The sequence below is a fragment of the Crinia signifera genome, chromosome 7 (genome assembly GCF_055691185.1).
Source record: "Crinia signifera chromosome 7, ASM5569118v1, whole genome shotgun sequence".
Lineage (NCBI taxonomy): Eukaryota > Metazoa > Chordata > Amphibia > Anura > Myobatrachidae > Crinia > Crinia signifera.
The window spans coordinates 57,096,208-57,110,633 of NC_139223.1; the positions used below are offsets into that span (position 1 = coordinate 57,096,208).

The following is a 14,426-nucleotide window of genomic DNA, read 5'->3' on the forward strand; positions in this document are numbered from 1 at the left end:
AGGCCAAGAGCAGCAATAAGTATTCCCCTGGTCTGCTGCGTGACCAATTTGAGCATTTATGGATTACTGGTCCAGCACAGTGAGCAGAGTGAGCCCCACTACCTCAGGAATCTGCCCCGTAGTAAGGCAGGCCTGACATAGCATGTGTGCAGCCACACCAGTTTGCCATCTGAACTGGACTGATAGGGGAGCCCTGTCACCTATCAGCGCTGATGATCACAGCTGGATACTGCCCCTAATTTACAGACAGCTGTGAGTTCTTCCTGATTCACGGCTGTCTGGTCATTAAAGGCCGCCCGCATCCAATGTCACTGGTGCTGTCAGAGCCTGCCTGACCAAGTGTCAAACTAGGAAAAGTGAAGGGGGTCCGAAGTCCATTAACTCACTGCCTTGCCCTCTGTCTCACCCCATCACCCTCTGCCTCTCACCATGATGGCCACAAGCCAGTGGGTTATGGCACACAAAATGCCACAAGCCAGTGGGTTATGGCGAGAGGCAGTGATGATCACTGCCTCTCGCCATAACCCACTGGCTTGTGGCATTTTATGAACTGGGTGGGAGGGGGCAGAAGTAGGGTTACCACCTAGTCCCTTCCAGACACATATTAATTACACAGGTTCTGTGGCTGGCTGACTTCAAGACTCCATTTCACCTGATTTTAAACTGCCACAGAACCTGTGTAATTAACATGTGTCCGGAATTAAAGGGACTAGGTGGTAACCCTAGGCAGAAGGGGTATATTTTGCACAGAGAATAAAGCATGGCTGGAGGGAAGAGCTGCAAATATTCGCTCATTCATCATCGGCATGGTATGCAGTCAGAAAGTGCCTTAAAATCAGCCCCCAAGTGACATTCAGAAATCATGAGGACGTCATTCATAGTGAATTGACAAGCTGTATTCTCATAGCACACAGAATGCATGCCTCTAGTGTGTGTATCGATGACAAGTACAGTTTAAAGTACCCATTTCAGGAACAGTAATTGTATCAATTTAGTGAAGCTGAATCCTAAATGACAGTGGCACGCTAGTGATGTAGGGCTATGTGAAATGAAAGCAGAGTATTGCATGCAGTACTTGCCAGGTGTCCCTGATTTCCAGGCACAGTTCCAGATGATGAAGATTTGTCTCTGGAAATCTGTGGTGCAGGAAGTGTTGCTAATTTCCAGTACTGACTGACCAACAGCACAGCACTGCTGACTTATGTCTGCATGTTAGGGTGGGGACACACTGCAACCATATCAGCCCCATGTGTGTTTACCAGGCATATCAGAATTACAAATCAGGCCTATCATTAAGTCATTATGGGTATATTCCCAATTTACATGTGAAACCATTGTCCCCTGCATCTGCAAATGTGCGAATGCAATTGCCGGTGCAGCGACTCTTTGCCTGTTGGTTTGGCCGGCTATATATTGCTCTAATGTGCAATCGGCCATAGGCGCAATTCTTACCATTTATGATAAATCACAATTATTAAAAGGGTGTAAAAATTCTAAAAAGTGCACATGGCATGCTGGGTGTTGTAGTGCTTCATTGTCTGTTGATACAGTATTGTGAACACTGTTCTTATCAAATGTTTGAAAATGTTAGCAATTATAGTAGTATTGGAGATTCTGTATACAGTACAGTCTGTGTGCCTTATAACTTTATGTGCCAAGGATATAATAGTACACTGACTCTGTGGCATCATGAGAACGCGCACAGGTGACATCATCTGAGAGGGTGATGCCAAAATGTCAGAGGTGGCATCTCTGGTTTCTTGGGACTTGGTAGAGAGACTGGGTGATGCCCAGCTTGGTGAGAGTGCTGTGAGAGGGGCTGGGGGCTACACAGAATGATGAGAGTGCTGGGAGAGGCGCTGGGGACTTCCAAGAATGATGAGAGCGCTGGGAGAGGGGCTGGGGGCTACATAGAATGATGAGAGTACAGTAAGAGGGCTGCGTGCTATATAGAATGATGAGAGTGCTGGGAGAGGGGCTGGGGACTGCCCAGAATGATGAGAGTGCTGGGAGAGGCGCTGGGGACTGCCCAGAATGATGAGAGTGCTGGGAGAGGGGCTGGGGACTGCCCAGAATGATGAGAGTGCTGGGAGAGGGGCTGCGTGCTATATAGAATGATGAGAGTGCTGGGAGAGGGCTGCGTGCTATATAGAATGATGAGAGTGCTGGGAGAGGGGCTGGGGGCTGCCCAGAATGATGAGAGTGCTGGGAGAGGCGCTGGGGACTGCCCAGAATGATGAGAGTGCTGGGAGAGGGGCTGCGTGCTATATAGAATGATGAGAGTGCTGGGAGAGGGGCTGGGGGCTATAAAGAATGATGAGAGTGCTGGGAGAGGGCTGGGGGCTACACAGAATAATGAGAGTGCTGGGAGAGGCGCTGGGGACTGCCCAGAATGATGAGGGTGCTGGGAGAGGGGCTGCGTGCTATATAGAATGATGAAAGTGCTGGGAGAGGGGCTGGGGGCTATATAGAATGATGAGAGTGCTGGGAGAGGGGCTGGGGGCTATATAGAATGATGAGAGTGCTGGGAGAGGGCTGTGTGCTATATAGAATGATGAGAGTGCTGGGAGAGGGGCTGCGTGCTATATAGAATGATGAGAGTGCTGGGAGAGGGGCTGGGGGCTGCCCAGAATGATGAAAGTGCTGGGAGAGGGGCTGGGGGCTATATAGAATGATGAGAGTGCTGGGAGAGGGGCTGGGGGCTGCCCAGAATGATGAAAGTGCTGGGAGAGGGGCTGGGGGCTATATAGAATGATGAGAGTGCTGGGAGAGGGGCTGGGGGCTGCCCAGAATGATGAGAGTGCTGGGAGAGGGGCTATATTATTTGAGTTTGTCATAGGGAGATACCATTGGCACTGGAACCTATGTTGCCCAGGTGAATAATTCATGCATACCTAACTTATTTTCAGTGGTTCACACAATAATGTTGACTTTAACTCCACTTTCAATATCATGCTTTCTTTAACCATAAAATGCATACCTTAAATCATTACAGAATAATACATTTACACATCATGCAACACAATAGTAGGCCCTTATACTTGCCCCTTACATATTATGCTGCACAGATTGAGCCAAATATCACATTATGCCACACGGAATGAGTGAAATATCACATCGAAGTAGTAAAAATTCACATTATTCCATGTTCCTCATATTTCCGCACACCACTTTCCACTTAGTTATTCCACACACCTGCCCACATTAGTAATGCCACACACCTGCCCCTCTTTCGACATTCCAAACACCTGCGTGCCAGCCTTAAAAAATGGCGCTGATTGCAGCCCCATGCAGTCACGGTGACTCATCCATCCTCGGGGGAGGCACTGCGGCTGTAGTGCGTCTGATGGCGGCTGTGTGTGCATGCGGCATAGTCCTGCGGCCTTTCACGCATGCGCCGGGCTGGGTCTAGCGCCTGCTACGCACAGGCTGAGCATCAGCTATACAGGACTATGCCGCGTGCACACACAGCCGCCATTGGACACAAATACAGCAGCACAGAGAGGCGGGCCAGTCAGGAGCCCACCCGTGGAGTAACACATTGGCAAGAGAATAAATGTATAGAATTGCCTAACATATTAGCATATATTAATATTTTGAAGTCTGGAAACACAGTTGTGCGATGCGACTGGGCACACACATAAAAAAAAACATTGTTACAGAATATAAGGCTCAGGTACTTTTTGTCTTTACTAGAATCTTTCTACAGAACATGATGAGCACAGTATGGTAACAATTTAATAAAAATGTCTTGTACTGTCCTGTAGGCCAGATATTCCTCCTGTCACCTGATGTGCTGGACTGGATAATATATAAACAGGAGGGAATAAGATGTATCCACTTTTATAAACATCCTGAGCTTTGCAGGAATGAAGAGACTCTCATAGAAGATTCCCCATAAATCAACATAATCTATGGCTTGTCAACCGATTTTGGACAAATAATGTATGGAAGTCAGTTTCATAAGGAAAGAAACCAGGTGCAAGCAACACTTAAGTTATAAATTATTAGGGCATTTCTGTCTTACCAGTTGTCTGTTTTTCAAATTAAGCACATTATTTAAATTATTCACATTTGTCAAATATTATCACGACAAACCAGTGTCCTAGAATCCCCACAATATAGTCCATCACACTATTTACTCAAACTTTTGTATAGGTGAACATGCTGGCCAATATAATGCTACTTGTCACATTTATCAAAACCTCTGTGGGGTTCAACCTCAAACCCTTTTGAACCTTAGTTCTTTGTAAGGATATTCATTTGCAAACTAGATGGGCCAAGTGGTTCTTATCTGCCGTCAAATTCTATGTTTCTATGCTTCTATGCCTATCCCAAGAATGTTTCATTTGCTCCACTGTATTAGCCTCTACCACCTCTGACCAGAGGCTATTCCACTTATCCACTATGGGGTATATTCAATTAGTGTCGGATCCATTCTGACATTTATTTGTCGGAATGGATCCGACACTACCTCAGCGGCCAAATCCGAATGTTGGATTTGGCCACTGCTGCTTCTGCTCACCAGGCCAGAACCGGATGAGTACGGTGGAGGGAGTGGTAGGGATTGAGATTCCCGGAAACAGGGCCAAAACCTGTCGGATTTTTCCGCGTTTCCATCAAAAGCAAGTGGATCCGCAGCTATTCCACCTATCCATTTGATTTCAGACAGGATGGATTGAATAGGTTAGAACCCCTTCCGGCCAAATTCAGTCGGAAACTGCCTTCTTTCCAACAACATGGCAGTTTTGACTCTTATTGAATATATACCTGTGTGCGTGTATGTACTGTATGTACTGTATGTATGTATGTATGTATGTATATATTGTCCAGCCACCAGAGCAAGGGTTACATATGTAATAACACAAACCACTTACCAACACTAGTGATTTTCTGGTTGCCCAAGTCTTGCAGTAACGCTCCTATGGCTGGATTGTGCCTGGAATATAACTCATATCGGTTGATTCCAATGTGAAACTTTAACCAGTTTGGATAGGAGTCTACGTGTGCTTCTCCCGTAGGCAGGAATTCTTCCTCCTCGTTACCTTCATTTGCTACATTTTGCCTATAGTAAGAAAGAGGTGATATACTTAGTAAGAACTCGTGCTTGCAGTCTATTCAGTCTATGGACATGATTTACTTCTGATGACAAAAGAACAATGTTACCTACAGTACAATGTGTTACATCTGATTATTCAAAGGAAAAGCAGACATGTTTTCCCTAAACAAATGAGTGCAAATCTTGGAGACACTTGGTTACAAACGGTAAACTACTGTAAGTAGCACATAGGCCTGCTGATAATACAGTACATTGGATTGTAAAACTGCCCTATGAAGGTAATCTATCAAAGTCAATTAGAAAATATTCTTTAAGATGTCTTTGATAGAACTACTATATAGGTTAGCATCATAATCTTGCAAAAATAAAACCATTAATTTTCAGTCCATAATGGGGCCTACACACTGGGTGATATCTGGCATTTTACTAGATCACTTAGAAAATGCCCCTACATCGCACCGTGTGTAGGGGCCATAGCAATAGCGATGCGTTATTACATTACTCAGATCCCTCAGTTGTGTTGCACCATCTGTAGGCCCCATAAGTCTAGTTTGTTTATACTCTTCCTAAGGCAAATAGTGATTCCCTGTTTTAGTTTTTTATTCCATTATACCATGTATTGCATTAATGTTGTGACATTGACTAAAATGCACCAACAAATAGTGGTATAATGCAGTAGAATATAATGTACATTACAAAGATAGACAGTGCTGGGGGTAGATAAGGGATGATTTCTCCAATGCTCGCAGATCAAAGACACCTCTATGGTGTCTCTGAGCTCCGAGCGACCTGTGCGGGAAGCTTGCGGGATAGATGACATATCCGCTGAGGTCAGCTGCCCGCCCCCCTGCACCCACGTCACCGTGCGATTTGCATGGGAACGCCCAGCATTTTCATAGGAACGCCCATGAAACGCGTTCCGACCCACGCCTCCCACCTTCACTGCCAGGTGCGAGCAGGATAGCGAACATGTAGTTTGCCGTGCACGCTCACACCCTGTGTCTGTGCATGTGCAGAAATGAATGCACGGGGGACCGAAGAAATTAAAATAACCCCCATTGTTCCTGTGATTAGGATTTCTTCCTGCATAGTAGAGGCCCATGTGCTACAAGGGAATACAATATACAGTAACTATGTACATTACTGCTGTAAGACAAGATGACTACATGAATTGGCCCCAGCCTAGTCCACAGTCTTTACCCGATCACCAACTTAGCAGCCTCCAGAGCTCCCCACGTAACGGGTACTGTAAAGGCATACACACTAGACGATTCGCTACCCGATACTGTTAATAATATTGGCAGACCTCCTGGACGAATGATATAGTGCATAGGACGAATGATATTGTTAAAGATATAATTCAGTGACCAGTCACCAGGTCCCCTTCTAAATATGCGTCATTGATGATATCACAATCACAGAAACAAAATTTGACTGTATGATCAAAATGACGGTGGATATCAATAACAATATAGTGCGTACACACTAAATTATATGCACAATTTATTGTTAATTATATTGTTATTGTACATATAGTTAACAATATATTGCATAATGTGTACGCACCTTAACATAGGTCAACAGGACGGTGCTATTGGAAATGTTTCCTGCAAGCTCTGAATTGCCTTGTCAAATGCAGAAATCCAGTAAATATGGGGTCAAAATAAATACAATGTTAGGGGGTTATTCCTGACTTCCAGACAAAGCTAAATCCTTCAGCCAGTATTTAATGCAACATTCTTCAGATTTTCTGGTGATGTTAGCACAATATGACATTACAAATCCCTAGAATAAAAATGTAAAAGGAATGTTCTGCAAATTCTAGAAGAGTTTTATCAACGTTTGGAGAGACATAAAGAATTAACCAATCAGCTACTAATATTCCTTTCACACTGACCCTCTGACCTGGGATATGAGTGTGAAAGGGGCAGTACTGTCGTGTCGCAAGTTGTGTTTGAAATATAATAGGTTATACATTATACATGGTTGGTACATTCACTCTCTCCAAATTTTGATAAATTTCCCCCTATGAGTTTCTAGATACATTGGGGCAGATGTATTAAGCCTGGCAAAGAGATAAACTGGAAATAAAGTGGAAGGAGATAACGCAGCAGCCAATCAGCTCCCAAGTGTCATATTTCAAACACAGCCGATTGGCTGGTGCGTTATCTCCTTCCACTTTATCTCCAGTTGATCTCTAGTTTATCTCTTCGCAGGCTTAATACATCTGGCCCAATAAGAGACTTTCTCTACTTCCATCACACATCGCAGTGAACTGACTTTTCTTTCTATTGGTCATAAGATAAGCCGTATTAGTTATACAGGTAACAGACTAGGTAATATCCAGAATTAATTATAATTTAAGGTTACAATAGCAGCTGTGTTAAATCAGATACACATTATACACACATTGGGGTAAATTTACTTAGTTCTATTCCACATGGGATGTTGCTAAGGGCAACCAATCAAATACTATCTATTATCTTCAAGAAGGTCCTAAATAAATAAGAACTAGATTCTGATTGGTTGTCGATAGCAACATCCCACGTGAAATAGAAATCTCATCTTAGTAAATATCCCTCTTACTGTACTGCAATTAGACCATGCATGTTGCATTCCTTTTACAGTGCATCGTGCATATGAACTGGCTACAGGGCAGCCATGCAGCATGTATGTAAGATACATGTGTTTGTATTTATATAGCGGACCTCTACGTATAACATAAGACACTGTATCTCCATTTGCTTAAGATTAAAAGTTGTTGATTGTTTCACCATTGACAGTCATTGTGTGCTATTCTTCAAATATACCACCACTGCCCATTGGTCTAAGAATGATAATGAACTAGTTGAATAAAGATTAATTAATAACACACACACACACACTCACACACACAACCTTCCAATATATCCAATATTTTAATCATTATCACTGTTTCCCGGGCCTGTGGCCTGCTACATTAATCCAAGTACTAGACGAGGGGACGTATGCATATGCCCTTAGAAAGAGAAAAGGTGTCAAGAAATAAAGTTCCAACCTGTCACTTTACAGTCTGGGTTTGAAAAGCAACAGCTACTGTAGGAGCTGATTGGTTGGTACTTTAGCTCTCTTCACCGTCTCACTCTCCAAGCCTTGATACATTTGCTCTAAGACTAAGATGTTAAATATCCACCTCTTACTACTATCTAATTCTAGAACTTGGTACAAATAGTAAGTCAATTAACCTTCAGAGCACAGCAGGAAAATAGCGATGAATCGCTCACATTTTATTTCCAAATACTGACCATCTAGAACCCAAAAGCCATTAGCAGGTCGAAAAATGCCTGTGAGCAGTTGGCCTGATATCTGCACATGTCAAATAATATCTGTAGATGACATACTACAAACACAACGTCTCTTATCAGATAAGATCATTGTGTGCTAAGACGATAAAGACCACCTGACTGGCTACATCCCCGGGGCAATATGTTATAAATAGTTGATTGTATATACTGGATCTGCCTGGGACTTTAATTAAGTCTTGGATCCTCCAATTATCTCCGTCTTCCATAGAAAAGTAGAATACAGCTGTTTAAGACAATAGAATGTCTCTTTTCTTGAAAGAGGGTGCTATTGTTCCACAGTCAGCTATCCTGATGAATTTATTATTGCTTGTTTTGTTACAATAATTACTTTTATATTCTTAGGCTTTAAGGAGGGCACTTTAACCCTTATTGTGCCAAGGGGCTGTGGCGATGATGTTAAAGGTTTAAAAAAAACAAATACTTTGGTTAAAAATTAAAATACTGTGTTGGAAACCCAGGATATTATCTGTCTGGCAGCAAGCTTATTTATCTGTATTCTGCAAGAAGAACAAAAAGGTCAAAGTTGTCTCTTACACAATTCTCCACATGTGCCTAGTATACAAAAAAACCTGGGTATCTGCAGCAGTCCTAAATGAGTGTGTCTCTCCCTGCTTCCAGCACTGACCCCTAGAGATTGACCTACTTACCTTTTCTGAATGACAAGATCAACATATCCCATAAGGCAACCCTGTACATATCATTGCACCACTATTCTCATGCAAGATATTAACATTTTTCTCCTTTCAAAGTAGAAAGACACGATCACGGCCCTAAAGACAATAGCTATTTAAATCACAATTACAGATAACACATATCAAATACATATTCTAACGTAGTTATTAGCACAATATGAACACATTACGATTAACGACTTAATAGGCTCCCAGTGAATAACTTCTACCTACTTTTAATAAGGATGAGAAATCGGTGTCTCCCACACTTACCATTCCTGATTTTCAGCAGCTTTGGGGTTAAATCTGATGTCACTGTTCACATTAAATAACACATCGTCTTCAGTGAGCTCAGGTACAACACCTTTGAATAAAGGATGCTGAAAGAGCGAAGCCAGCCTAGAGTAACCAACCCCAGACTTTGGCTTGTGGATGCTCCCATCTTGGATCAGCTGCTTATTGTTCAAGTCTTTGACAAATTGTCGGTGTTCCAGTTTTTTAAAAGACTCGTTTTTGTCCATTATTCCAGTGATTTTCTCTAATGAGTGAGAAGTGAGATTGGAGCTGGGATCACTGCTGAAATCCTGGAGAATCCTCAACGTATGTTTATTAGGCCATCCTGATTCAGCTGTATTTTTGGGTCTCTGTTTCACCCAGCCCTGCGTGTCATCATTCAGGTTGTGAGTACAGGAGCATCCTACCTCCCCATCACTCCTGGTAGCTCTCTTTTCCAGCTTTGGTAATAAATCTATCATAATATGCATTGTGCAAGCAATTAAAAACACCATCAGTATCAGCACCCTAAACTTGCGAACTAAAATCATCTTCATCCTGACAAGCGAATGTAACACCTGCACTTTCTCTTCTGTTCTCTGCACTCAACTTACAATAAAAAAAAGCTCTTTCACAGAAAAAGCCGGGTGACGTATACAAAATAATTTCAATAATTTCAAAAAGGTAATCCCTGCTGACGACAAGGTTTAATATTAATTTTTTTTTTTAAATAAAACCGTAAAACAATACAGTGGACGTAAACAAAGTGATCCCTGCTAAACTACTAGATTAAACAAATTTCTAAAGGTTATTTATAAATATTGATATTGCATTCTCTTAACAACAATACAGAGAGCATCAATGAACTCTACAGTTCCTGTGCAGCCTTATTGCAAAAGGGGCATTGGAGGTGGATTGTGGATGTGGAGAGCAGGAGTCAGTGGAATGTAGGTAGGGGGAATTATTAGCAGGGGGGAAGCATGGGTTTATGAGATAAATAAGACAATCCGGAATCACACACAGCTCTGTTCCCCATCCTCAGTGAGCTGACCTCAGGATACAGCAGCAGCAGCAGCACTATCCAATTCTGCAGGATTCTCAAAACCATTGGCTCAGGATAAGTTCTCTTACAGTATGATCCAGGTATCTTCTTGCAGCAGCTCCTGCTGGGGACCCAGTGTGCTGTCACAAATCAGGTCTGTTTGATCCTGCATCCAAACAGCATTGGCTGCCTATGGACATTTCTGCAACACAAGCTGGATATTGCACAAAGAGCATAGGGAGCCTAGGAGAAAGCAGAGCTTGTGCTGCTGGCTTCTTGGCAGTCATTGGATCCCTAGGTTCATGTCTGCCTGGGTACTTTAGGAGGTAGCGTAGGAGGGAAAGGGAAAGAAGAAGGAGAGAATGGAGGTGAAAGGGAGCAGGGTCGGTCTTTGGCAGGTGCAGAGTGAAATCCCCCTTCAGTGGAAGGCTGTGCAGCCTGTCACTGGCTGAACTTGCAGTGCTGCTGCAGCTCCAGCCTACTGTGGGTGTGTTACTTATTATGAGCAGAGCCATGGAGCCAGCCTACTGCACGTCACAGTTAGGAGATTGGCTATATAAACGTTACAGTGATAGTAAGAGGACAGGGCTAGACCAGAAGTAAATCTCTATCTCTTCTTTTTCTCTGATACATTTCTCTCGCTTTCTCTGCAGCTCCAGCTAGAACAAGGAGAGGGCGTCAGTTTCTCAGAGGTTCCAAACAAGGATCCTGCTAATCATTCCTGTAACAATATTACAGTGTGATCCTATGGTACATGTACAGTCTGATTGCAGGTTAGCAGTTACATTGCAGCCTGATCGCCATATGATGACAGGTCCCTGCAGGAATCACAGGCTTTCCATAGAAGAGTGCTATGCAAACTTATCTTCTCATTTCTAACATGTGGACGAAATTATTCTCAGCATTTTAGGTGCCATATAATCCCAGCCCTTATACAGATGTGTCCGCTTACACCTTCATCACATTGTACCAAATAGCTATATTGGGTGCGCCGCAGACTTTGGGGGAAATTTACTAAGATGGGAGTTCTATGGCAGATGGGAGGTTGCCGTGGGCAACCAGTCAGAGTCTACTTCTTATTTATTTAGGGCGATGTGTAAAAACTGGACTCGGACAAGACCCCAAAATGCCGGACCGGACATCAAACTCTGCATCATTCCTGGAGCTTGTAGTATAAATGCGAGTGAACGTCAGCATGCCTCATATTATTATGCTTAATCTGTGACTTTATAATAATTCCTATTAAAAAGAAAAAGACTTATCTAATTGACTGGCACAGTGTCAGTGACTTTGGAGGTGATTCGGACCTGATCTTAGCGGGCCGAATTTGGTCCCCCGACCAATGGTGGGGGTCTGCGCATGCGCAAATATGCAAGTGGGGGTGCGGGGAGCTACAGGGGAGGACTGGAGAGCAGCAGGGAGCCGGAAGAGAGCGGCAGCTCCCCCTGCTGGGGGCAGGTAGCAGCGGCTGGCGAATGGTGATAGAATCGCCAGGTGTAGCTCCAATGTGAGCAGGTCTGAATCAGGCCTTTGTATGGATCGTTATCAGTGGCGAATGTCTAAGTCACGGCACACGTCTCACACCATAAAAATGCTAGGTTCATAAGGACACTTCTGTATATGTGGTAAGGCACAGGAGCCCTCTGTCATAAGAGATAACATTTATCTGAATATATTTTGCAATACATGCATGACAGTTGGTCAGTTTAATACTAAACGCTTTTTAAAAAACCTACATTTCTCTAACAAAGAATGATCCCTGCCGATTGGTCTACGGAAAGCTGAGTCATCCAGTGACTCACTAGCTACTGGGGAACTAGAAGACCCAGTGTGACCTGTCATCTAGCACAAAGTAATGCAGTGTCAGAATAACCACAGCTTGCCAAACTCGTTTCTTAATAATGGGAAACTTTGTGAAAAATAATAATGCAATCATGAATGGAGGTGGATTCCTCTGAATACAGTATACATGTACTTACAACTAAATACATGTAAAGGGGGATCTATACTACTCCAATATACACTTAGGTATATAAAATGTACTTGGTTTTTAAAGCCTTTGATTATCTGCAGAGAGCATTTACCTATATACTGTATTTTAAGGGGAATGTTTCCAATAGTCATCCCCGCTTTTATTTCCAATAAACTATCCTTTTTTTATGAGATGGCCTTGCACCCATGTATCTGCACTGTACTGGCTCCTGCAATCTAATCAAACACACCTGTATTACACACCTGATTATTCAGGGGACCCACTGGTACCAACTCCTCACTCACAACCAGCATATTTGGCTACTGTCACAGAACATCCGGGAGGCTCCTGAAATGCAAGTGGCTCTCCCAGCCACCTGGTATCACTCCATTTCTCCCACCCGATGGCATACGTTAGTGTGTATGCACTTATCAATGCATACATGGGCAAAACCATGTGCACTGCTGGTGGGGCAGATTATACATGTGCAGAGAGACTTAAATTTGGGTGGGGTGTGTTGAAACTGAAATCTAAATTGCAGTGTAAAAAAAAATGAAGCCAGTATTTATCCAGCACAGAAACAAAATAACGCACCCAAATCTAACTCTCTCTATACATGTTACATCTGCTCCACCTGCAGTCAACATGGCTTTGCCCATTTTGACAACAAATTTGTACTGCGATCTGATCTGAATAAGGGACATTATCTTAGTGCCCCATACGCACTAGACGACTAGGTGCACGATTGATATACTGTAGTTAACAATATTGGCTGTGCTGCTAGTCAAACGATATTGAGTGTACACACTGAATGATATATGTAAACAATATTGTTTAGTGACGTCTTGCGGGTTGTTGGCTCCATCACCAAAGTCAACCGGCATGTTCAGCAGACAGGGGGTTATTAAGTACGCAGAAGTGAGCATCTTTAACGATATTGAGTGTACACGCTAGACTCTCTGGCTCAGATCCTTAGCACACGCATTCAAAATCTAGTCAGTTAACAAGTGAGTTCCAATCGCTCCATGTGTACAGTACGAGCAATAGCGATCTGCCATTTAAAATAACCTTTTGTTTTTAGCTTAGTGGAAGGATGGGACCACTTTCCATTAGGTTTTCAGGTGATGGAAAAAGGGATTGCTACCGTTCTTTTGTGTTTTCAACATGCTCATTGAGACAAATATTTGTTTTGGTTTTTAAACAATCCATTGAAAAAACTGCCTTATAATGGGGCCTTTTCAGGTGACTGGGAAAGGTGACTGGGAAAGTCCCCCACTAAATAAATTATAACTTTGCAATGTATCGTTCATGATATAGTTTTCACATCGTTAAAAATATATATCGCCCAGTCTGTACCCAGCTTTACCATGACCTCGAAGGGATCTTTCCCAACAATACAATATAAACTTCTGAGAATCAGATGGGTATGGATCATTGGGTCTACTAATATTAGGTCTACATGCATTGGGTCAACAACTGAAGGTCAACATGGCTTAGACACATGAAAAAGAAGATTGACATGCCTGATGCCGACATGGTTGGAAGGTCAACACAAGCATTAGGTCGACAATCAAAAGGTTGACATGGGTTTTTCCTGAATGTCAACATGGACACCACTAGGCTACACCTGCACACTATTCTATTCTCTCCCCACGCCCTAGCGGATAGTAGGGCAGGAAATACCGCCTGTCGGCACATGTCGGCTAAAAAAAAGGTGAAAAACCCATGTCGACCTTTAGAATGTCGACTTCGCCATAGTCGAACTAATGCTTGTGTCAATCTTCCAACCATGTCGACCTTAGGCATGTCAACCTATTCCATGTGTCCATCTAAGCCATGTTGACATTCAGTGTCGACCCAATGCATGTCGACATTATATGTGTCGACTCATCAACCGTATACCAATCAGATTATATGCAATGCAATAATTAATTTGTAATCAATTATATAATTACTTGAAATACAATAAGAGCAAACCTGTCACTCACAGGAAGAACATAAAACATAAACTTATACATAATTGAAGGTTGAATGGTAATGTTGTCACACATGTATCATAAGCACA

At 42.9% G+C, this 14,426-nt stretch overlaps 1 protein-coding gene across 1 annotated transcript in view; it reads right to left on the reverse strand.

The window, feature by feature from the left end:
- Positions 1-10,874, reverse strand: part of FAM20C (FAM20C golgi associated secretory pathway kinase) — a 150,330-nt gene extending 139,456 nt beyond the window's left edge. Inside the window, exons 1-2 of the mRNA XM_083153155.1 lie at positions 9,348-10,874; positions 4,878-5,065 (exon numbers count right to left, since the gene is read on the reverse strand). Coding sequence (XP_083009281.1) covers positions 4,878-5,065; positions 9,348-9,904 — 745 coding nt within the window. The 5' untranslated portion in view covers positions 9,905-10,874. The remainder of the gene's footprint in view (positions 1-4,877; positions 5,066-9,347) is intronic.
- Between the last annotated feature and the right edge of the window lie 3,552 nt (positions 10,875-14,426).